The 22,727-nt window shown below is 40.8% G+C and overlaps 2 protein-coding genes across 6 annotated transcripts in view; one reads left to right on the top strand and one right to left on the bottom strand.

The window, feature by feature from the left end:
• Window positions 1–15,618, top strand: part of atp8a1 (ATPase phospholipid transporting 8A1) — a 157,916-nt gene extending 142,298 nt beyond the window's left edge. For 3 of the 5 annotated variants that reach the window (XM_053631094.1, XM_053631093.1, XM_053631095.1), the window contains 4 exons: window positions 321–428; window positions 9,002–9,090; window positions 9,526–9,618; window positions 10,290–11,021. In XM_053631094.1, coding sequence (XP_053487069.1) covers window positions 321–428; window positions 9,002–9,090; window positions 9,526–9,618; window positions 10,290–10,551 — 552 coding nt within the window. In that variant the 3' untranslated portion in view covers window positions 10,552–11,021. Of the gene's footprint in view, window positions 1–320; window positions 429–9,001; window positions 9,091–9,525; window positions 9,619–10,289; window positions 11,022–12,877 lie in introns of those variants that run through there. The other 2 variants (XM_053631096.1, XM_053631097.1) reach the window with 1 other exon arrangement.
• A 107-nt stretch (window positions 15,619–15,725) lies between these two features.
• On the bottom strand, window positions 15,726–22,052 carry shisa3 (shisa family member 3). Its single transcript, XM_053631098.1, has 2 exons — window positions 20,733–22,052; window positions 15,726–18,414 (listed from the first exon to the last, which is right to left on the bottom strand). The coding sequence occupies exons 1-2, from the start codon at window positions 21,001–21,003 to the stop codon at window positions 17,819–17,821; spliced, it is 867 nt and encodes a 288-aa protein (XP_053487073.1). The 5' UTR covers window positions 21,004–22,052; the 3' UTR covers window positions 15,726–17,818.
• Window positions 22,053–22,727: the final 675 nt, after the last annotated feature.

Below are 22,727 nucleotides of genomic sequence, written 5' to 3'. Positions count from 1 at the left end.
AACTACAGTTTCTCAGCATACACAATGTTCAGTCCATCATGTTGTGTATTTATTGTCAGTTGACTAAAAGCACTTTCTCAAGGCGATTATCTCTTAACAATTTGCTTTCAAGTCAATACACTGGTAATTATTTATTTGTGATGTTTATGGTTGCAAGTCCAAGTGTTCATTCCATTTGTTTACCAGCTTTAATCCAATAGAAGCCATTATAGTATGCTGTTTGCATGAACACATAAATAATATATAATGATATCGGCTAAAATCAGATAAAGATTGTATTAAGGTTTTGTTTTTTTTCTGTGATCTTTTTTTGTGCACAGTTTAGTCATATAGCCATTTGGGGCAGCATTGTCTTGTGGGTAGTGTTCTTTGGAATCTACTCCTCTCTATGGCCGCTCATACCTCTGGCTCCAGACATGTCAGGAGAGGTAAGACAGACACTCACACATTCACACCTATTCTCTTCCCTGTTACACACCTATTTTCTTCCCTAGTACTATCTCTAGCAGATATCACATAAGAGACACGCAGGGAGAGAGACCACCCTCTCGTTCCCTCAGGCAGGACATTGTGTATATATTAATCAGAGCGCTGTGAAACCTCTACACGCCGGTCTATGCTGATAAGAGCTGCATGAAGCGCACACCTCTGTAAGGCCTCCGGCGGTGCTGGATTTAACCCCAGCTCTCACCTCACACTTACCCAATGGGCCTTTTTAAGCCCTATTAGTGTCACCTGTATGAACATGAAAGCATTTAAGAGCTATCTGTGCCATCTGTACATTCCTGCAGCTCTTAGGAACAGAAGCTGAACTGCAAATAAAAACACAGCCGCCTGATTCACTAATTTTGCCTTGTAAATCATTCATACTGTTATCCATTATATGTGCTCACTTACAGAATGCGAAACAATCAGGTGTTGGGGTTTTTTTTTGTTTTTGTTTTTTGTTTTTTAACTGACCCCTAAAGCAAAACTACAGCTATGTCTGAGCCTGCATTGCAAAAACAGCAGCCTGGTCTTTCTTTTTCCTGTTGTTTTTATTTTCTCTGAAATCTTTCTGTTCTTTAAGCCATGTTGTGTGCTCTCTCTGTCTCTCTCTCTCTCTCTCTCTCTCTCTCTCTCTCTCTCTCTCTCTCTCACGGTCTTTCTCTCGGTCTCTCTCTCTCTCTATCTCTGTCTGTGTCTCTCTCTCTCTCTCTCTCTCTCTCTCTCTCTCTCTCTCTTTGCCCCTCTCTCTCTCTCTCTCTCTGGATGTACGGATGATGCCCTAGGTCCTGTAACCTAATACCAGCTCTTACCATAGTAGTACAAAAGACCAAACACCTTGAACATTTCTGAGCACACACCTGAGAGATTCTTTGTGTCGTACTGTTATTACACTAAATTAGCTTTATTTCAGTAGAAGAGCATACTTTTTCAGTCAGTTTTTGCATTATGGATGTTCTTATAATAATTATAAATATATATTCATTTTATATCATATTAGTCCACTCTTACTTCCTGTTTCTCATAATAGTGTTGACCGTAAAACATATTAAGAAATAAATTCTAAGAAAAAAAAAGTTCTTTAAAAAAAGAGGGTTATTCACAATAACTAACAATTAGCAATGAAGTTCTAATATCAAATGTTTAGAAAAATGTAAAAAAAGAAAATGTCCATGTTTCAGAAGACTATGCGATTAAACACAATGTCCTCTGGCCTGTTTTCATCATGGTGGTCACACATTCTTCTGGGACACCCTTTATACTGTAAATGTTTTTCTTTTTGGCTTAATTGAAAATGAAAGAACTGTAATAGAAAACTAGCTCTGTGTGTGTGTGTGTGTGTGTTGTGGTGCTGTAGTAAAGCTGTGTAATGTGCCCTCTAAATGAGAACAGCTGGATGAAGTTCAGCTCACCCTCAGGAACTGCACAGAGACTGACTCCTCACAAAGCCACAGCATAACAGCAATCAACACCACTGCCATCATAACACCTTCTCTGTTCTCACACACACACAGACATACACACATTCACAAGCATACACACACACATCTGCTCAGCTGTTTCTCTGTAGCTGAATTTGGCTGCTAACAGACACGCATCAGCTCCCTCTTCATCAGCTCGCCATCTCAGCATGTTTCCCTGCCGTGAAGAGGAGAAAGACCCTGATCAAACACAACCAGAGTGAAGACAGATAGAAATGAGAATAGAATGGTGCCGGTGTGATGGACTGGATTAGAATGTAGAGATGGGAGAAAGGATATGAGGGAACTTTGAGATGGAGGACTTTGATGTGAGAACTTCTGCTGGAACGGTTTGATTTTCCACACTAAAGGTGCAAACCCTGTATTTAATCAGAATGACTTTTATTCAGGTGTGGGTCTCTCTCTCTCTCTCTCTCTCTCTCTCTCTCTCTCTCTCTCTCTCTCTCTCTCTCACTTTCTTTGTGTGTGTGTTTATTTGAACGGTTGACATCAGACGTCAGGATAACTGTCTTTGATGTTCAGTAATTCCCTGTATGAACCCAGGCTTTAGCTGTCCATATAACACTGCCTCCCTCATTCACTGTGTGTGTGTGTGTGTGTGTGTGCTGTCATGTGTTTGTGTGCATGTCACCTTCTGTGTGTCTCTGCTGCTTGTTCTAGTGTGAAATAGCATTAAGGCAATCTCTGTGGCGTTTGTAACTTTTTCCATCATTAAAACAAATTTGGTGGTGGGCTACTGTTTACACTCACCGTCCACTTTATTAGGTACACCTTCACTCCGTTATCTAATCAGCCAATTGTGTAGCAGCAGTGCAATGCATAAACTCATGCAGTTTCAGGTCAAGCGCTTTAGTTAATACTCTCATTAAACATCAGAATGGGAAACAATATAACGGACACTGTATAGTTGAATATAAATGTTGCCTTTATCCAATCTTCATCAGTCTAGTTCGGGTGAGCCTGTACCTACTGTAGCCTCAGATTCCTGATCTTGGCTGACGGGAGTGGAACCCGATGTGGACTGCGGTCGTAGCCCATACTCCTCAAGTTTCCACGTGTTGTGCATTCTGAGATGCTTTTCTGCTAAACATGGTTGTAAATAAAGAGTGGTTAGTTGAGTTACCGTAGCCTTCCTGTCAGCTCGAACCAGTCTGGTCATTCTCCTCCGACCTTTCAAATCAGTAAAGCATTTCCACCCATAAATATGCTGCTCACTTGATGGTGTTTGTTTTTCGCACCATTCTGTGTAGACTGTGTGTGAAAATCCCAGGATTTCACAATACTCAAACCAGCACATCTGGCACCAACAATCATGCCAAATCACTGAGATCACCTTTTTTTAATGAATATTTTTTTTTTTTTCTGTGAACATTATCTGAAGCTCTTGACCTGTATCCATGTGATTTTACACATTGTGCTGCTTACACATGACTTACTGATCGTATAATTGCATAAATGAGCATGTGTTCCTAATAAAGTGGTCGGTGAGGGTATTTCAGTGTGATATAGTTTGCTTCTTTTCTTCTAAGTGTGAGTATTTGAGGACAGTAGAATACAATTAGTTAAACATCTACTGTGTATCTTCATAATTGTACATGTGGAACTACACGTATGTAATATAATTATATATTTATGTTTCCCACGTTTTTCATAACGTCACTAAAAGGAAGTAGTTACTACTACACTGGACACACCAAGACAGTGCTTTATATTATTAGTAGTAATAATTTTTATACAACATTAATTGGCAGCAGCCTGTTAGTTTCTCATATTTGGGCTCCGTTTCTTCTTCTCTAGAAAATGAAATGAATAGCTAGCAGCCGGAGAAATCAGCAGGTGTGTGTATGCGTGTCTGATGGAGCGTGTATATACTTAGACTTTGTACTTTAGTACTTCTTGGTTAAACACCTTTCTCACCATGCAGCACAGAATATCAGAGTAGAGGTATTTTCATTTCCACCCAGTTTACACATTGGTGGTTGAGTTGCCTGCCTGCAGAGGGATGGAAGGAAAGGAGAAAATGAGTGTTTGTTTTCCATAGTGGAAGCTGTGAGCAGTCAGGGGCCTCTCTTCTCTTCACTATTACAATGACAGCATCAGGGATTTGGTGGATTTGCTGGCTCTGTTTGGAATTAGACTGTTCTTTTCCTTTCCCCATCATCTGTCTTTTACTCGCTTTCTTTCTAGCGCGCACACACACACGGCACACAGCAGATTTTAAATGAGACTTCATTTCATTAGTTCTCCATTAACTCCTTTGGGCCGCATGTCTTTCTACAGTCTTACTGAATACACATACACACATTCATATTTCGCTTCTTACACCCTGGACACGGATATAAACACACATTTCATTATTTTCTGTACCACATAATAATCCATATTCATGGTACAGAAGAGCTGGTTAGAATAAGTTTGGTTTAAAGTACCTTATATTTCAGTACGTCCCTGTGCATTGCTGAGTCAGTTATACAGTAAGTGTACAGTCTGCTGGGGAAAGTGATCAGACCTGATTGTTCTGCCTCACATTTACCATCACAACCACGGGTATTAACATTCCTACTCAGGCATTCTCACTGCCAGGCACGAGCAGCCAAACACCAGGCATTGTTAAAGGAATACTCTATTTAAAAAAATAAAAATAAAAAAAAAAAATTAAATGGTTTTATTATTATTATTATTTTTTTTTTACCTAATCTCTGCCTACTACATTAGTAGCGTATGTGCAATTACCACACGTGTTCTTACACTGAGAAAAGAACCAAACTCATGAATGTCTAAGGGCAGTTCAACATTTATGTGAAACATATTTTTGTGCAACATTTTAATGAATTTCCTTGTTATTTGTAAATTCCGATCTAAATCTGTATAATTTGTCGTTTCAGTGATTAGACTACTTTTTCATGAGGAAGGATTTGTAGTTATGTGACAACTGTAGTCAAAGCACCTTTAGAGTAGTCTACTGATTCCAAAAGAGTAAAAAGTTGTTCTAAAAAATAAATAAATAAATAAATAAGAGAGAGAGAGTGTTTTTCCCGTCATTTTCTCCCCAGTTTGATCAGTCGCCAATTCCCACCCAATAGCGGCTTCACGGGGCAGCATCACACAAAAAGAGCTCTCTGCCCTCTTCCACATACATACGCTCACAGACACCCACAGTTGGTTAGTGTTGCTTTGATTGACAGGATAGAGAGAGTAAGCCATCCTCCTAACCAAGACAGCAGCCAGTTTCGTCCATTGTTGGGTTTTCCTGAGGCATTGTTGGGATTTGAACTTAGTATCTTTTTGATGCTAGTTTTTGAAAGCATAAAACTACTGTACATAAGAACAGCTTTGGTAAGGCATGTTGCCTGTCTGTATTATCCTGAAGTCTACTTAGACTGTAACAGGTGTAGTTTTGAATTTGTATTATGTATTCGCATATTTAAAATGCGTATTGGCAAAATTCAAAAAGTGCCCTTAGGCTTCCGTTATAAGTGAGTTTTGAGTCATGGAGGGTTTTTTTGGGGGGTGGGGGTTTGTTTTATTCTTTCCCCCCAAGTATAGGGAACTGCTTCAAAATTCTTGTCTTTGTGCTCCAGATGTGCTGGATAGAGATTAGACTGAAAAGTCCGAAATTTATACACTATTTTTTTTTTTTTTTTTACATGATGTGAAAAACATACAATGCACATACTCTAAGCATAACAACACCCTTACTAGTCCTTGATAGTCATGGCTAGATAACTAACCTAGATTGTGATCTATACTAGATGTATTATCAGTAATAAAGATTTAAATAAAGATGGTTTTACTTTGCTGATAAGGAGGTTGTTGTTTTGTTTTTGCTGTGGCTTTGGAGGTGGAAAATCAAGAGATTTTGCAGCCACAGTTAACACGGGACGTCATATCACGTACCGGCAAATGTCCCTGTTGCCGTTTTTTTTTTTTTTTTTTTTTGTTATATTGCAAACTTTTGGTATTGGCAATGAAATATTTTCAATTCAGCTTGCCATACATATCCTAAATATTCACTCATTAACAAGAGCACTTTGTCCTTCATGTTTGTTTTTTTTCTCCTTTGCCTGCAAATATGCCTCCAAAACAGTTAAAATTAATTAAATAAATAAAAAAGTCTGGCCTCAATCTGTGCTTTTCTGAAAATATAAACAAAAATTCAACTTTGGAATGTGTGATGTGACCAAAAGGGCAGCATTCTGCCAGCTTTGTGATTGTTTTGCATGGGAATGCATGTAAACCTGCACTGGCATTTGGGAACTGGATGGCTTGATGAGTCAAAAGCTGAAAACCTTTAACAATAACGATTTAGATAATTATGATTGTTGTTATTTCTATTTATCGGTTTGAGTGGTGGTGTAATGCATAATTAAGCTGCACCAACTATTCAGGGTGATATTTACAGTACTAATCATGATACACGAGATATTTACTAGTCATGACTCTGATGTTATTTTATTTGCCCATCACAGCAGTATCTGAGGTCCTTTAGTGTAGCTCTGCATTCAGAAACACTACAATCAGGTTGTGTGCTGTTATCTTTGGCACTTACAACGTGGTACTTGGCCATGACTCCAGGTTACACACCAGAGTCTCATTTTGCTTTGGTTGACTGGATATTTCTAAACCTTTTCTAAGATTTGTGTGTGCATTTCATGTGTGTTCAGGAAAGAGATACATGAGTAGACACGGAATAAGTTGAAGCGCTGTCAAAACAGAGAGCTGGAGCTGTGGATAGTCCAGCGTGGCTGATGAGAGCAGGCATTAGACATTTATTAATATATCCTAAAAACACCTCTACACCAAGACCGCTGCGGGGAACAGGACCTACGAGTCCTGCCGTCTCTCCGAGGCGCTGATTTACAGTCTGTGTACCCAACTTGCTCCTTGGATAAACACCCCATTAAATCCCAGTTTAGAACTCAAACTCTAAAAACAAACAAGTGCAGCTTGTGAAAGATTTTCAAGTTCACTCACAGAGTTGCTAACATGGCAATTTATATTCATCTTAATTGTTTTCTTTGCATGAGTGTTGCTCTCGTGAGGTTTTCTGAGAACGTGTGTATTGTTCTTTTCCGGTTTTCAAACTTATTGGCACTGATGTAACATTCTCGTCGTTGGTTTTTGTTTGCGTTTAATTCCCCAGACTACGCTTGATTTCTTGATAGATAAACCTGAAAATGATGATTAAAGTGCTGTTATTGAGAAAACTATCACTTCGCTGAGAGATCTTTAATCCCAGGGGCTGCTGAAGTTCCACATGGCATGAAGATCTTGTGTGGTTTTTCTTTGATGTCTCTTAGCAACGCCGAGCACAATTTTCTTAAAAATCTTTCAGTGGCACAGAACACGGTTGTTCAGTCAGGATCAACAGAGACATTACGAGGAGGGTAAAAAAAAAATAATAATAATAGATTTCCAGTCATTTGAGATTTCCTTTTCCCCCCTCCCCATATGTTTTGTCAGATATCAAAGTCTATTGAGCTGTAATAGTGACCAGCTTAGCTAATTTGGCAACACCTGAGTTCTTTGATAGCTTTGACACTGATTGGTGGGTGCGGGCGTGCCTCATGGCGCCGTTTTAGGCACCCGCCTGGTTTCCATTACAGGAAGGACTTTGCTTAGGGGCCGCCAAGTTTGGACAAGTGGCGCAGGCATGTACGGCAAATTGCGATGCAAGGGAGTGAATTGGTGCTCTTTGACATTTAATGACTGATCGTTTCGGCGCAGCAGGGCCAAAGCAAACAGGCGATGTGCGAACGACTGCATGGCCATGCTTGATGGCGCACGCAGGAGGATCACTGGCTGTTGACGTAGATGCTCTAGAACCACATGACTAATACGGTCTCCGTGTCTCTTTCTGTCTCTCACACACGGCAGACTTCTCTGTGCCGTCAGACGTATTTTTATTGTCAGATGTTTTACAGGAGCACAGTGTTGCTCTCCAAATGTTATTTTAATTCTCAGAGAGATGAATGTGTGAGGTTTGAGGACTTGAATATCATTATTTAATTAGCGAACTGCTTTGTTGCTCCGTTTCTCACCCAATCCAAACAGATGAATGTCTTTCCAGTCTGTGTTTATTTAATTTATTGGTGTATTTTGGCTTGCAGGCTGATATTGGCCTTACTTTAGCCTTCATCTGAAAGCATATTAATGATTTGTTTTAGTTAAAGAATTTTGAAAAGATAACACAATTTTCCTGGTCCAGTTGAGATTTTTCCAAGGCTTCATCCTAGTCTCCTGAGTCGAACAGATGAACATATTTGAACGTGTGTGTGGTGGTGGTGGTTGTTTGTTTTTTGTTGTTTTTTTTTTTGTAATTCAATGAAAAGAGAAAAATGAGTTTCCTGTTGACCTGTGGAAACACATTTAGCATGTTTTGGCAAAAAAGCACAGCCATTAAATATTCGAAGCGGGCAGGAAAATGCGACTGTACACCTACAGGATGAGTGATGCCTCTCCTTAATTCCCAGCGCGAGTGCTGGGTTGAAGGGTGTGCGGTGCAAACATTTACCTAATGCACAAACAAGCCTTGTACTGGTGTTTGTCCTTTGGTCTCCTCTGCATTTCTCTCACACACTGAAACTCTCTTTTAGGCACACACACACACACACACACACACACACACACTCAGTTGAGCAGTTTGCAGGTATGCAGGAGCAGGTGGGCTGAGTGAGAATGGAAAACACTCTACACTGCAAATGATTAGCAGCTTCTCATGACCATGAATTCAGCTGACTTGTTAAAATATACTTAAAAAGAGTGTATTTTACTACCATTGGTTTTGTCTGATATATCTATATCTATCTATCTATACATACATACATACATACATATACACACACACACACACACACACACACACACGCATTCCTCTAACCACACTAGCACCATTACGCAACATGTCCCCTCTTCAATATCTCTCTATAGATGTTTAGTTGTTTATAGTAATCTCATATACCTTACATGACCACTTTGTGTGTGTGTGTGTGTGTGTGTGTGTTTCTGTGTGTGTGTTTCTGTGTGTATTTTAGGCAGATATGATGTTCAGCTCTGGACTCTTCTGGATGGGACTGTGTTTCATTCCTGTCACTTCTCTGGTGTTTGACCTGGCTTACAAAGTGTGAGTTCCCTTTCCTCATGTGCTGTTCTCTGGACTTGGTCCTAGGTGTCAGAGTTTAGTGTCGGATGAATAATTGTATTAACCTGAAAAGATCATTCTGCGCGTTTGTGAGATGTGTGCACTGATTGCAGTAATAGGTTATTTAATGATTTGGGATTTGTAACAGCACTTTCTCTGCCTCTAAATTAACATTGAAATGACTGTAAACTCATTTGGAAATGCAGCTGTTCATTTTAAGTGATTATTTAGTAGTTTTTTTATTAATGGTTGACATAGAATTGATGTTTGCGTACTATCAAAAAAGGATTTTTTCAGCAATTTTGGTGTGCACAGAGCTTCTATTGTGCATTATTTATTGTATTGTGAACCAATTATACTTCTGACACTCTCCTGTGTGTGTGTGTGTGTGTGTGTGTGTGTGTGTGTGTGTCTCAGTATAAAGAAGACATACTTCAAGACCCTGGTCGATGAGGTTCAGGAACTAGAGGCTCTGTCGAAGGACCCTGGAGCAGTGGTTCATGGGAAGAGGTAAGGAGCACACACACACACACACACACACACACACACACATATATATATATGTGTGTGTGTGTATATATGTATATGTATTATACACACACACACACACACACACACACACACACACACACACAGAGAGAGAGAGAGAGCCCTGACCAACCTTGTCAGCCTCTGGCTGAATGTAAAGAATTACAGTAACATGAGCTGCACACTTCGATGAACAGGACAATAACGGCTGAAAGTCTCTGCTCGCTGTGTGAAATAAACACCAGCAGCTCTCCAACAAGCTGCACTTTCTTTCACTGTCCACTTTATCATCTGTAAGCTGCAGTAGGTACAGGCAGTATTAATGAAAAGGTGCGAGTGGGGATCTGAGCTCTGTGTGAATCATCTTGCTGGCTCTTCTCCCGGCTCAGCAGGCCAAAGACAGAACACACTCGCAGCTCTGTTAAGGGTTTTGGTGTGTAAATCTTACACACTCTGTCCTGTGTCTGTCCTCCTCGTGGTTCTGCTACAGGTGAGAGAGTTCACTCATGTGGGACAGAGTTCTGAATAATGTCTGCATCTCACTCTTTACTCTCTCTTTCTCTCCTTCTTTGTCTCTCTGTCTCTGTGTGTGTGTGTGTGTGTGTGTGTGTGTGTGTGTGTGTGTGTGTGCGCATGTGTGTGTGTGCGTGCAGTCTGACCGAGAGGGCTCAACTACTGAAGAACGTGTTTAAGAAGAGCACAGTCAGCCTGTACCGCTCCGACTCCATGCAGCAGAATATACTCCGTATGTCAGCGAAACACCTTCAGTCCAACTCCAACACCAAACACTCACACCACACACACGCTCAGACCACCTGCTGGACACACGCCCCACTATTTCCATCTCTACCATCAGAATGCAGGTGCACACGTACACCCAGGCGCATACTGATGCACATACAGTGGGGGAAATAAGTATTGAATGCGTCATAATTTTTTTCAGGAAATATATTTCCAATGAGGCTGTTCACATGAAATTTTCACCAGACATCAGTATTAACTCAAGAAATCCGGAAATATAAAGAACTCACAACATTGAAGTCCATAAAGAAAGTTATGTGTAATAAAGTGGAATGACAGGAAAAACGTACTGAAAAAAAGGATTGAAAACTAAAAAAAAATGTTGACGCATCCAATACTTATTTCCCACCCACTGTATGCTGACAACAAACCTTAGGACAGTCAGAGGAAATTAACCTGAAAAAAGCTGCCAGATGTGAGGAACGCACCGAATCATCTCTCTTTACGTCGAGCGCACACTACACAAAAAATCAACAAGAACTCCCAGCAACTTGGCATGCATATCACCATTCATGATAAATCCTGGATTCGAAGAGATGAAGTGGTGAAGCTAGATAGATAGATAGATAGATAGATAGATGGATGGATGGATGGATAGATAGATATAGATTTATTTATTTATTTATAATACTGTTATATTATATTTATATATATATATATATATATATATATATATATATATATATATATATATATATATATATATATATATATATATATGTAATTATTATATATATAATATTTAAATTATATATATATATATCTCTCACAACTGCATCTAAATAATATCACAAATGCATGCTTCCTGGTGCAAAAATTGTAGTGCCTCCTGTTCTCTTTGTGGAACAGACATTGCCTACTACCCAAACAATCTTTCATCCATTTTTTTTGGTTTGTTACTTTCTTTACAAAATGAGGGCAGAAACAATAATTGCAGCAAGTTGCTCTTCATTTTTTGCAATAACTTTTTTTTTTTTTGGTCACTCAGATGATCCGAGAATTAGATGCGACAACACAACAGGTCCCAAGTGATAAATGTCGTGTGGTGTGAGCAGGACACCATCCTGTTGTGTAGCACCCACTAGACATAACATAAAAGTCAGATCCAAGATCCAGCTGGTCATCACGTGGTAGAGACCATTAGACATTTGACTAGACGAGGGAGTAATGTGACAGAATTGTTGTTTTTAGTCAAACCACTGGAGAACAACCTCAGCGCTTGGTGGTAATGCCTGTCACAGGATATTTGATCTCACAAGGCGTTCACACACACTAACATGCCTCGCAACTATAATTGCGAACATACCCACCTGTGTCGAGCTCGGCCTGACGCACGCTTCCTCCATCTTGTTTTGCGCTTGTTTGCTTTCTGTTGCTTTTGTTCTAATTATTTGCTCATGATATTATTTTTGTTGTTTGTTTTTAGGTGGGGAAGGGACGCACTCGGTCATAGTCTAATTCTGCATGTCATTTACCTGAAAATCAGACCTTAATCCTAATTTGCTTTATTAACCTACCTTTTAAATATGGCTTCACCTCTTCCCGAACACCTCATGTGTTTGTGCATGTGTTTGTGCTGTGCTGTGTAGCTCTGTTGTCACGTCTAATTATTTCCATGTCCCACTGTCATACCCACAATGCACCGTTCTCCTCGGCCTCTTGCATGCGCCTCCAGGTCAGCAGGGAGAGGCCGAGTCGGTTGAGACGTAAAGGTGAGTCAGGGGTCAAAGGTTAACCCCAGTGTGCAGTGCAGTAGAGGATATAGTGTATCTAAATGATGAATTCTGAGGTTCTGCATCATACAGCATGAGACAGAGGGTCACTCCTTAGCACAAAGAGTTAAAAAAAAAATGCTGTTACAGGGACATATAGAGCAGTTCTATGGGTCACATTGAAAGAGACCTGAAAGCGGGTCTTTTACCTGACAACATAATCATAGCTTAACAAACACAATGCACTAACATTTCCGTTTTGTTTTGATTGGCTGCTTTTGTCTTAACAGGTCACGCCCACACTGATCCCTCACATACACTTAACACTTAAGTTAACCACAATTTCCTTTTTCAATTGCCATTTCATCATTTTATATAGATCTTTGCAATCTGACTTGGTTCTAAAAAGTGTGTTCATATTTGTATTGTTCACTTTTCTCAATGTAATCTCTAGAAAATTCTATCAGCTAGGGCTGGGCAATATGACAGTAGAACACTGATATTGCAATTGCACCACTGTTAATGTTAACTAATTAGATGTTAAAATCTGTTTTTGGACTGTTGCTTTCATTTTTCCTCGTTAATGTCCACAAATGTGGCATGGCCACTTTGTTAGAAAAACGAAATTTTTTCTTGTATTGTAATTTATTTTGCCGTATTGCCCACCCCTTCTATGCGTATTTGTACTGTATTGTCTGACTTGTCTTGTCCGTAATCTCTTCCTGCAGATGGCTACGCTTTCTCTCAGGATGAGAACGGAGTGGTCTCCCAATCAGAGGTCATCAGGGCCTATGACACTACCAAGCAGCGGACCAACGAGTGGTGAGATCCGGCCCCCTCGGCCCGGCCCCTCAGCCGCCAGTCAACCTTTTGAAGCTGACAGAAGTTAAGGCCTGTCAGGTTGTTTTTGTCCAGCTCTCTTACTGGACTTGAGTAGGACAGAGCAAGAGTTCTGTACTTCGAAAAGGGAATAATAATAATATAAATTAAAAAAAAAAAAAGCAAGGAACAAAATGAATCCATAGTTTTGAAGTTGTCCCAGTGCCGTGCAGTCGCTGTGTGTCCAGCGGAGTGTGGTTTACGCTGGACTGCAGTGTTAATGCCCCACTAAACACTGGGAACACTGCGAAAGACACCAACATGTTCTCTTCCCTGACATTCACACTTCTGTAGTTAAAGCCAACTGAAATCTGCTGGGATGACGGTAGTAACAGTTTCTATTAGTGGTCTTTGACTGTTTCTCTAATCAGTGAGAGCAATTTATCCCCTCTCTCCTGTCGCTCTACATAATTCCTGCTACAGATCTTCTAGAAATGGAAATTGCCAAAGAGTACAGTCATAGGATTCAAATGTAAGATGTATTATCTCATCATATTTACAGATTTCTCCCCAAGCATTTCTGTTCTTCACTGATTTTACCACTGCACACCTGAAAAGATTTGCTTGTTCTAATTTCCTCCGTCATCATTTTTATTTTATTATTACTATTTATTTTAATTTTTTTTAATAAGTTGTTTTGTGCCTGATTCAGTTGTTTGTTTGTTTGTTTTTTTGTGCCTGAATCTGTTACTGCATTCCACATGGCACACAGCTGCAAATCACGAAATGTGCCTAATAGGAACTTTTTAGTCCCCAATTAGAGAGTATTTCAGATCCTTAGCTAGGTAGAATTTATAATCCAGTAACCCGTGAAGCTGCTGTTGTCTCTGCAGTGCCTGGCTGATTCGGTAGAATTTTTGGGGAGGCTGTACTGAGCTTCACATCGAGTCTGTTTTCAGCCAGTTTTGAAAGTATTTTAGATGATCCGAATGTTTGACTTTGGAGAAAATGGCGAGCCGATCCCACAAAACTGAAGTGCCATTAGCTTACAGGAACGTAACGAGGACTTAGTTTAGAGGTGCACCCACTATCAAAACATCTTTGTGTCTATAGTTAGTTATTTTGTGGATTTGTATTTTTATATTGGACAAGTACAACTTTTTTGGATCGATCTGCTTTGTAACAAGACGTCATTCTTTTGTTTTGTTGTCCGTCTCCTAGGAAGATGAGTCTAATATCCCTGTGACTGGAACTGTCCTGTTAACATTATTAAGGCTTCTTTCTTTCTTCTTTTACGCTCGAGTTTGTGCACTAGTTCTCTTCTCCCTGTGGGAGAGCAGGTTCTATATTTGTGTGTTTATTGTGTCTTGTCTGCATGTGCATGTGTGTGTGTGTGGGTTTGTGTGTGCGTGCTTGAAAGTGTGTGTGTGTGTGTGTGTGTGTGTGTGTGTACCTGTTGTTAAGCATGTCTGTTTTAAATTAACCCTGGGAGAATAACTGCTATTTCTTCATCCTGAATCTTAAATCCCTTTGTATTGGCGAAGGAAGGGTTGTGTGCGTGCGCGTGTGCATGTGCGTGTGCATGTGCGTGTGTGTGTGTGTGTGTGTGTGCACGTGTGCGTGCACGTGTGAGTCTGCATTTGATTGTGTGAACCTCCCATGTCTGTGTCTTTCCTGCGTGTGATGCTGCTCGCTCCTCGTCTGCACGACTCCAGGTATAATCAGTGAGTTATGTGCTGCTGCATGGCCGTGTACGCGTGTGGGATGTGTGCTAGTGTGTGTGTGTGTGTGTGTGTGTGTGTGTGTGTGTGTGTGTGTGTGTGGGGAGGGGGAGTGTGTGTGTATATGTATCTGTCCCAGGCACTGAGGGGTTCTTGTCAGTGATGCCTAACTAAAGCTTGACAGATGATGTTGTGCACTGCACTGTTAATCTCTCCAGTGGTGGCGAGTCTCTCTGATCTTGAGTATTATTTCCAGTAGTGTGTGTGTGTGTGTGTGTCTGTATGTACTTTTATTTAAAAGCTCACAGCGTATCTCTTCTTTAAACGGGAATCTCAGCGTTTCCTTTCCAGCTAATTGTAAAGTACAGCTACAGTGCATTTGTCTTCTTATCTCTGCTTTTGGTGAGTGTTTGGGTTTTTTTCTCGGTTGTCGGTTCTGATTGGCTCTCGCTGAACTGAGTGCTGAGTTTTCGAACAGGAAGCCAGTGACAGAGTCGGACTTGTGCGTTAGCAAAGCTGTTGTCTGTGGACGTGGTTGACTGCATGACTGGATTAAATGTTAGTCGTACACTAATTCTCCTTCTGCATTTTTTTTTAATAAATAAAAAAAAGTTTGTATTAACCTTTTTTGGTTGTTTTTTTTCTTCTTTATTTTATGTCTTCATTGTTTAATGATTGTTCAGCATGTCGGGACTGCGAAATTTTAAGTGTTCTGTCTTTTACTGTCGTAACGGACTAATGAAATAAACTTTACAACATGAACAAGGAAATAAACGCTTTTCGTCATTAATTCTGACCTCGTTCACTTTTAACTTTTAGAACTGAACTCAAGATGGGTTCCCTTCTGTGTATATATTTTCACTGCTTTGTCATGAGATTTGCCTCAGAAATTTAACTGACATTGTGTAAAACTTGACTTTCACCAGAAACAGAATTTAAAAAAAAAAAAGCCTGTTTTGAACATAAATCTAATATTTAGCATTAATTCCCACATTAATATTAAGCATCAGGTTTCAGAATAGTGTTCCACTGGCCTATTTCCTGTCTAGACCAGTGTAAATCCACCAAATCATTCAACCCGGTAAATAATTTTGTGTTAAACCTGTAGATTCCGTCAATAAACACTGCGTCGGGACATGTTGTGTTTATCGCTCATGAAGACTGTAAAAGAATAAAATATTGCAGTCATGTAAATTCCAGGTTCTTGTGTAAACTACTATGAATCACGGCGTCCCATGCTCTTGGTTTATTTGCCACACTGTGGTGTTCTTTAGCTGGATGTTTCTGTCTGCTTCGTCTCCGGGCCTCGGCCTGTACCGTACTAAACCTGTTTATGAGCTTCAATGGGTTTGAATCATGTTGACTGCATTTAGGCCTAAATTTCTTCTCTGCTTCGTTTAGACACGACCCTGTGGGATAAGCACGAATCCGTACGGTCCTCGTATTGCATGTAAATGGAAAAAAATGTTTTCTGTTCACTTTTCTTTGGTTTCCTTTCACAAATCCAACTCGTTACACACATTTGCAAGAGTTGAACTCTGGCTTGAAGACTCGCTGGAGTGTTGGTGTGTACTGTATTTATTTTATCCTGTAATTAAGAAAATTGAATCATTATAAATTGGGCAGACAAACACACGCACACAGCCGTGAGAAACTAAACAGGAAAAGGCGGAGAGGACCCCAGAAACTATCAACCCAGTTCATGTGTACTAAATAGATGCCATCTCTGATGACTAGATTTCTCATTTTACTGCCGTTTGTTTCAGTTCCTGTCCGGATCGTCTGGGGATTGCCGAAATGCTCCAGTATAGTTCAGTAAATATTTTTACAACGAAAGCATCAGTATCGGTCTTGGTGGCCTGTTCTGAGTTTGTCCTTGGAGTAAACTATTTTCCCATCTTGTATAATGTACAGTGTTGGTCAGAAAAACTGCAGATTTCTGCCTTGTATTAAAAATCATTTTAAAAATCCCTATTTCTTACATGAATACATCATGAGACTGTTCCCACATTCAGAGAAAACCCTTTGAAGAAAAGTTACTACTTTATTACAGCAAAATTATTTAAAAATGTGACATTTAATCAGATTGTTTTTAAACAGCAGAACAGAGTGTTCACACAGTTCTCGTACATGACTGTTCCCCAGCTCGATGCGCCGCTCCGGTTGGTCCGATATTTCAGTAACGTGAGCGCTCGGAGCATTTCGCTCACCACAAATCTAGCAGAGAGCGTGTAACTGTCAACGTAACCTGAAACCAGCACGATTATGGGCAATTATGCAGCTTTCTATGAATTATGCTAAATGAAATACAAAACCTAAACCAGATCATGGAAAAACAAACAGTTGAAAAGAAAAACAGTCCCAGAGGTAGCTGTGTCTTACTCTGTTGTAGTTTAGAGAGGAGCGAGGAATGTGAAGAAACATGGCTCGACGTTAGTAGCTATTCTTTTCACTGAGCAAACATAATGTGCTGTAAAATATACATATCAGCACGAACAAAAAAAAAAAAAAACAGTTTTTTTTTTAATGTGGACAATCGGCTTCCCTGGTTTAGGCAACTACATATTTTAATCTCGTTCTACAAAGCAAACGCACACATCCGCACAAACACGTACACACTCTGCACTCTCTATCTAGTAAACCGTAACCGTATCTGTGATTGTCTAAAAGATTGTTTTCATTCCTGGTTTGCGTTGTTTTAATTCCGTCAATGAGAACCAAGTAGTCCAGAATAATTCTTCTAAATAGGTCTTCATTCTTACAGTCCTTTCCTTGAGCGTCCCGTGTTAATTCGCTTTATCGAACATCCAGAAAGATAGAAATATTTATATAAAACACGATAAAAGTGCATAAATTGAATATAATTTATTAAGAGGTGCAAACAGGGGCCTGCGTGAGTTCCAGACAAAAATATTGTGCTTTCCTCTGTAGTTATGTGCCTGTCTCGTTCCTGCTAGTTTCAGCAGCTCTTCAGCTTCAACCAAACCCTCTGCAACTCAACAAAAAGCCTGACAACTACTTTTTTTTTTCCCTTCTTTTTTCCCCCCCAAAAGAAGCATCACTTCATATTGTATTCCAGTTCAGGCTAGAGAAATAGTGTGTCCAGTGTCCTGTTCCTGAAGCTCCAGATCAGCTCTGGTTGAAGTCAGCAAAGCCTTTACTCCCACCAAACGGCTCCGGCTGCAAGGGGAAGAAGTACTGCTGAGACAGGAGGAGGTTGGAGCTCTGGGCCGTGTGGAGGCTCTGATGGTGGCCGTGTTGGTGTGTGTGCACGTAAGACACGCTGCCCTGCAGGCACTGTGGAGATGAGTATGGAGGTGGAGGTGGAGGAGGCAGTAAGGGCTGAGCTGGTGCCAGGGACACTGGTGTGGATACAGAAGAGGCTGAGGCCAGCAGGAGCTGCTGCGGGGGCTGCTGGAGTCCCAGAACATCAGATCTGCTCAGAGAGAAGCGGCGCAGTGAGCTGCCCCCGCCAGCACTGCTGGAGCTTGTTGTAGCCGTGCTGGACTGGCGAGATGGTGCGCGCAGGTTGGTAGGTGCCGCCCCTGCAGTCAGGATCATGGGGATGGTCTCGCCCTGGCAGCTACGCAGGGAGAAGCGGATCGGCTGCTGGGTCGGCTGTTTGGGCCGTAAACACGTACAACAGTATACAGCCACCAACGAGCCAATGACCACAAACGCCACAAAAATGGAGCCAACCATCAGGAACGGCATGTAGATAGGTTCTGAAGGAGGAAGAGCAGGGGGAAATGCATGAATGGTCAGACTTCATGGGAAACACATTGTGGAGATTGACCTCGTCTTAGACAGAAGATAAATCTAGAACTCTAGGTGACTGTCTGGTAGAACACTTCAACGAAATGTTTCCCTAAAAAAACCCTCAACTCTCCAGAGAACCCCTGAACAAACCTATTCTGTTGGATGGTGATGTAGATAATTATGTGATGCTTTAAGCTTGTTTCATTTAATTACTTGGTTTTTAATATTAAGTGTAAAAATTGTTATGAAATATAACATCAATAAGATATCAAGTACTTACACCTGTCTATTTAGTAATTAAGGCTGTCTACTCATTAAAAAAATTCTTGTGACATTTCTATTTCTGTGTTTCTAATAACATAATAATCTCTAATAACGTAATTGCGATTTTCAAACACTTGCCATCTAATAAGGAACATAAAGTACACGATTCACTCATTTATAAGGTGTTTTGCTGAAATACGTGCTCTTGTATTGGGAGCACGTCTGCTTTTAGACAGCTGAATGGTTACTGTTACTAAAGATGACCGAGCGGCGGCAAACGAAAGATTTTCTTCCTCTGCCTCAGGACAAGTTTATGTAACAGCATCAGATTGCAGTCTGATGTTACGGCCTTGGAACTTGACTTTGGACTGAAGGTGGGTTATAGGGGTGGTTATCTAAGACGACGCATAAACTTGAAATGACCGAGTTTCTTTATAGATCTTAGAATTGGTTTGTTTGATCAACAGTTAGATTTGGTGTTTTGTTTCTCATGCTATAATGAAAATGAAGGATCTTACAGATCTTCTCAGGAGCAGTTATCTGCACTTATACATGCACTCATAACCTTAAATATGTTAAATATGGATACAACTAAACTAGCATGTTCTTTAAGCCTCTAAACTATACTACAACCTCCTGATAGCCTACTGCCCTCATATTTGGACATCAAATGTCCTAACTATATTGTGTGTATATATTCTTCAAAGAGCTTTGAGGACAGTTTTCCTCAATAAAATCTCATTTCTCTTATATTTCTTATTTGTTCACTGGTTCCAATCCAGTCATTTCCAGCTTCTCTCTCTCTCTCTTACACACGCACACATTCACTCACTCACTCACACTCACACACTCTCTCTCTCACGCACACACTCACACACTCTCACACACACACACACACTCTCTCTCACACACACACATTCACTCACTCACTCACTCACACACACACTCACTTACTCACACACATTCACTCTCTCTCTCACACACACACACATTCACTCACTCTCTCATACACACACACTCACTCACTCTCTCTCTCACACATACACACACATACACAGAGAGGGGGTGGGAGGGGGGAATGTGTGTGTGGTGACACTCAGGTGTATCTGGTTTCCAAACTCGTTTCGTGTCTGTCTCCTGCTCCTATAAATCACACATGAGAACAGGTGTCTCTGCGCAGTGTGATCGAGTCTGTAGTCTTTACCTCCTTCAGTCTCCTGCGAGGGAAATGAAATCGCACCCTTCAGAGCCTCTGCGTTCCCGACAATATTTCAGTGCGCTACAGTAAACATTTGTTCAACACCTGCAGTGTATTCTGCTAAACAACATTCCTACACAGCTCTGCAGACTGAATTGGACTGAACTGCAATCAATTCAGAAATTAAGATTGGACTTCAGAGCAATAGCATGTATTCCACAGCTACTAAACATGTGTATGCGTATTCACTGTGTCACTTCATCACCAATCTGCTCTATAGCCGAGTTATTCATGTGGGTACTTTAAATATTGAGTTTATTATATTATTGTATTATATAGACCTGTCCACATCTATCATGAAATACAAGCTTGTTTGTATTGGGTTTGGTTTGTTTTGTTTTTTTTGTATTTTGCACTTTGTTGTGTGCAGAATGATTTTACCAAAACATACACATATTGTGCTGTATTTCTACCAGCAGACACTAATGTGCGTCATTTTAAGTTTCTATAGACATGTGCACTTTTTTCTAGCATCAAGGAAAAGCGCAGATCATCCTAAACCACACTAAACGAATCTAACTTTTTTTTTTAAATAATTATATATATATATATATATATATATATATATATATATATATATATATATATATATATATATATAAACCGTGTTCATTTGTTTTAGGCTACTATTTTAGTATGAGTGTATGTTTTGAGTAGGTTTTATCCTTTTTAAATCTCTAAACAGTTAAGTTATGGATGAGTTGAGTCATTGTTCCAGACTGCAGTGCATGACCCAGGTGTGTGTGTGTGTGTGTGTCTTACGCGGTGTGTATTCCGTGTGCTCGCTGTCCCGGTGGTTGGTGCAGCTGCCCTGGTCCAGGCGCGCGTCCGTGGCAGCACAGCAGTACCGCAGCGCGCAGCTCCCGCAACACACTGCCGCGTCCGCCGTGTCCAAGTGCTCCGGACACTGGAAGCCTTCGTGGTAGTTTCCGCTGTTGTCCAGCCAGCCGTGACAGTACTCTCCCCGCACATCGGGGATGTACAAGTGCCATGTGAGATAACCCAGAACGAGACAGCTTACCCAGCGCGCCATGCCGCACAAACCGTTCACTTGATGTCTATTACACGCGTCGGTTAATGCTCCTCTGTGTGTTCAAAACGTAACAGCAGATCTTATGGAGTCTAGTCCACTCCCGTCTCCGGTTTAGTTACCATCTCGAGATCTGGAACACCTCTAGCGCTTTTCCTTCAGCCGTTAAAATAAATGATGCTCTCATATTCAGTTCTCCAGTTAGCGGAAAACCTCAAAATAAACGCAATCATACACACTTGAGCTTTACAAACTCTCACAGACGCTCAATCCATCCACGAAGCCTGTCTGACAGTTTCACTGCTCCTCCAATCAACACAGATTTGCCCAAAATCCGACAGTTTGTAGTTAACGTGGTTTCCAGGGAAATCTCTCTCTTTCTCTCTCTGTGTGTGTGTATGTGTGTGTGTGTGTGTTCTCAGGCAGTTTGATGTGTCTCGAGCCTGACGCTGAGCTTTAAGCTTTGAGCGCGCGCACCGGGCTTCACTCTCCGCTCACTCTATTGTCATGGAGTTTTGAGTGAGTTTTGGTGCGGAGGCGCGCGCAGCTGCGTGGCCTGACGTGCCATGACGTCACTCGCGCCAATTACGAACGCAAGTGCGGTGAGGATCGGTGTGTAAATCCAGGTTCAATCCGATATGCTTCAAATAATTGAACAGACCAGTCCCATAACTACAGCGGGTCATTCACAGCACCTTCTATAAACTCTCAGAACAACAACAACAATAACTGTATGGTTAATAAACTACCTCTTCCTTGTCACTGGGGTGGGACCCTAAGATGGAACATCTTTTGTACCTTTAATGTGTGTCTTTCACACGGAAGCGTGGATACGCAGTAGTCAACTTTTAAATACGATTTAAGGTACATAAATAAATCAAGTTTAAATATATACTACATGCACTTTTACACGAAGGTAAATTCAGGTATATTGGGACATCAAGTCAATTAGGACAGTATAATATAGAAGCATAACGTGAAACTTATTACTAAGCTCTTGCAGTGGAAGTGTTTTTGTTAGAAATAACATTACTTCATTCATGTGAGATCATTTAAGAGGGTGTGGACAGTATTAAAAAAATCTTGGGGCAGGACAAATGACATATACTTTGGTTAGTTTTTTTCAAAAGCTTATAAAATTGTCATGACTAATGTGTTACATATATTGCATAGCGTATATGCAGTAGTGAATAACAGTGATTATTTTGCTACAATGGCACCTGTCAAGTGGGGGATATATTAGGCAGCAAGTGAACAGTCAGTTCTCAATGTTGATATGATGGAAGCAGGAAAAATGGGCAGTTCTGGGTCAGAACATCTCCAAAACAGCAGGTCTTGCGGGGTCTTCCCGGTATGCAGTGGTTAGTACCTACCAAAAGTGTTCCAAGGAAGGACAGCCCGTGAACTGGTGACAGGGTCATGGGCACCCAAGGCTCTTTGATGTACATGTGGAGTGAAGGATAGCCCATCTGGTCTGATCCCACAGAAGAGCTACTGTCGCACAAATTGCTGAAAAAGTCCATGCTGGTTATGATAGAAATGTGTCAGAAGAAATAATGCTTCACAGCTTGCTGAGTTGCGGCAGACCGGTCCGAGTGCCCATGCTGACCTCTGTCCACTGCTGAAGGTGCTTACAGTGGGACTGGACATCAGAACTGGACCATAGAGCAATGGAAGAAGGTGGCCTGGTCTGATTAATCACATTTTAGTTTACATCACAGCCGGGT

Source organism: Ictalurus furcatus, chromosome 8, assembly GCF_023375685.1.
Source record: "Ictalurus furcatus strain D&B chromosome 8, Billie_1.0, whole genome shotgun sequence".
NCBI classification, from domain to species: domain Eukaryota; kingdom Metazoa; phylum Chordata; class Actinopteri; order Siluriformes; family Ictaluridae; genus Ictalurus; species Ictalurus furcatus.
Note: the sequence above shows the minus strand (reverse complement) of the source record. Positions and strands in the feature narration are given on the sequence as shown.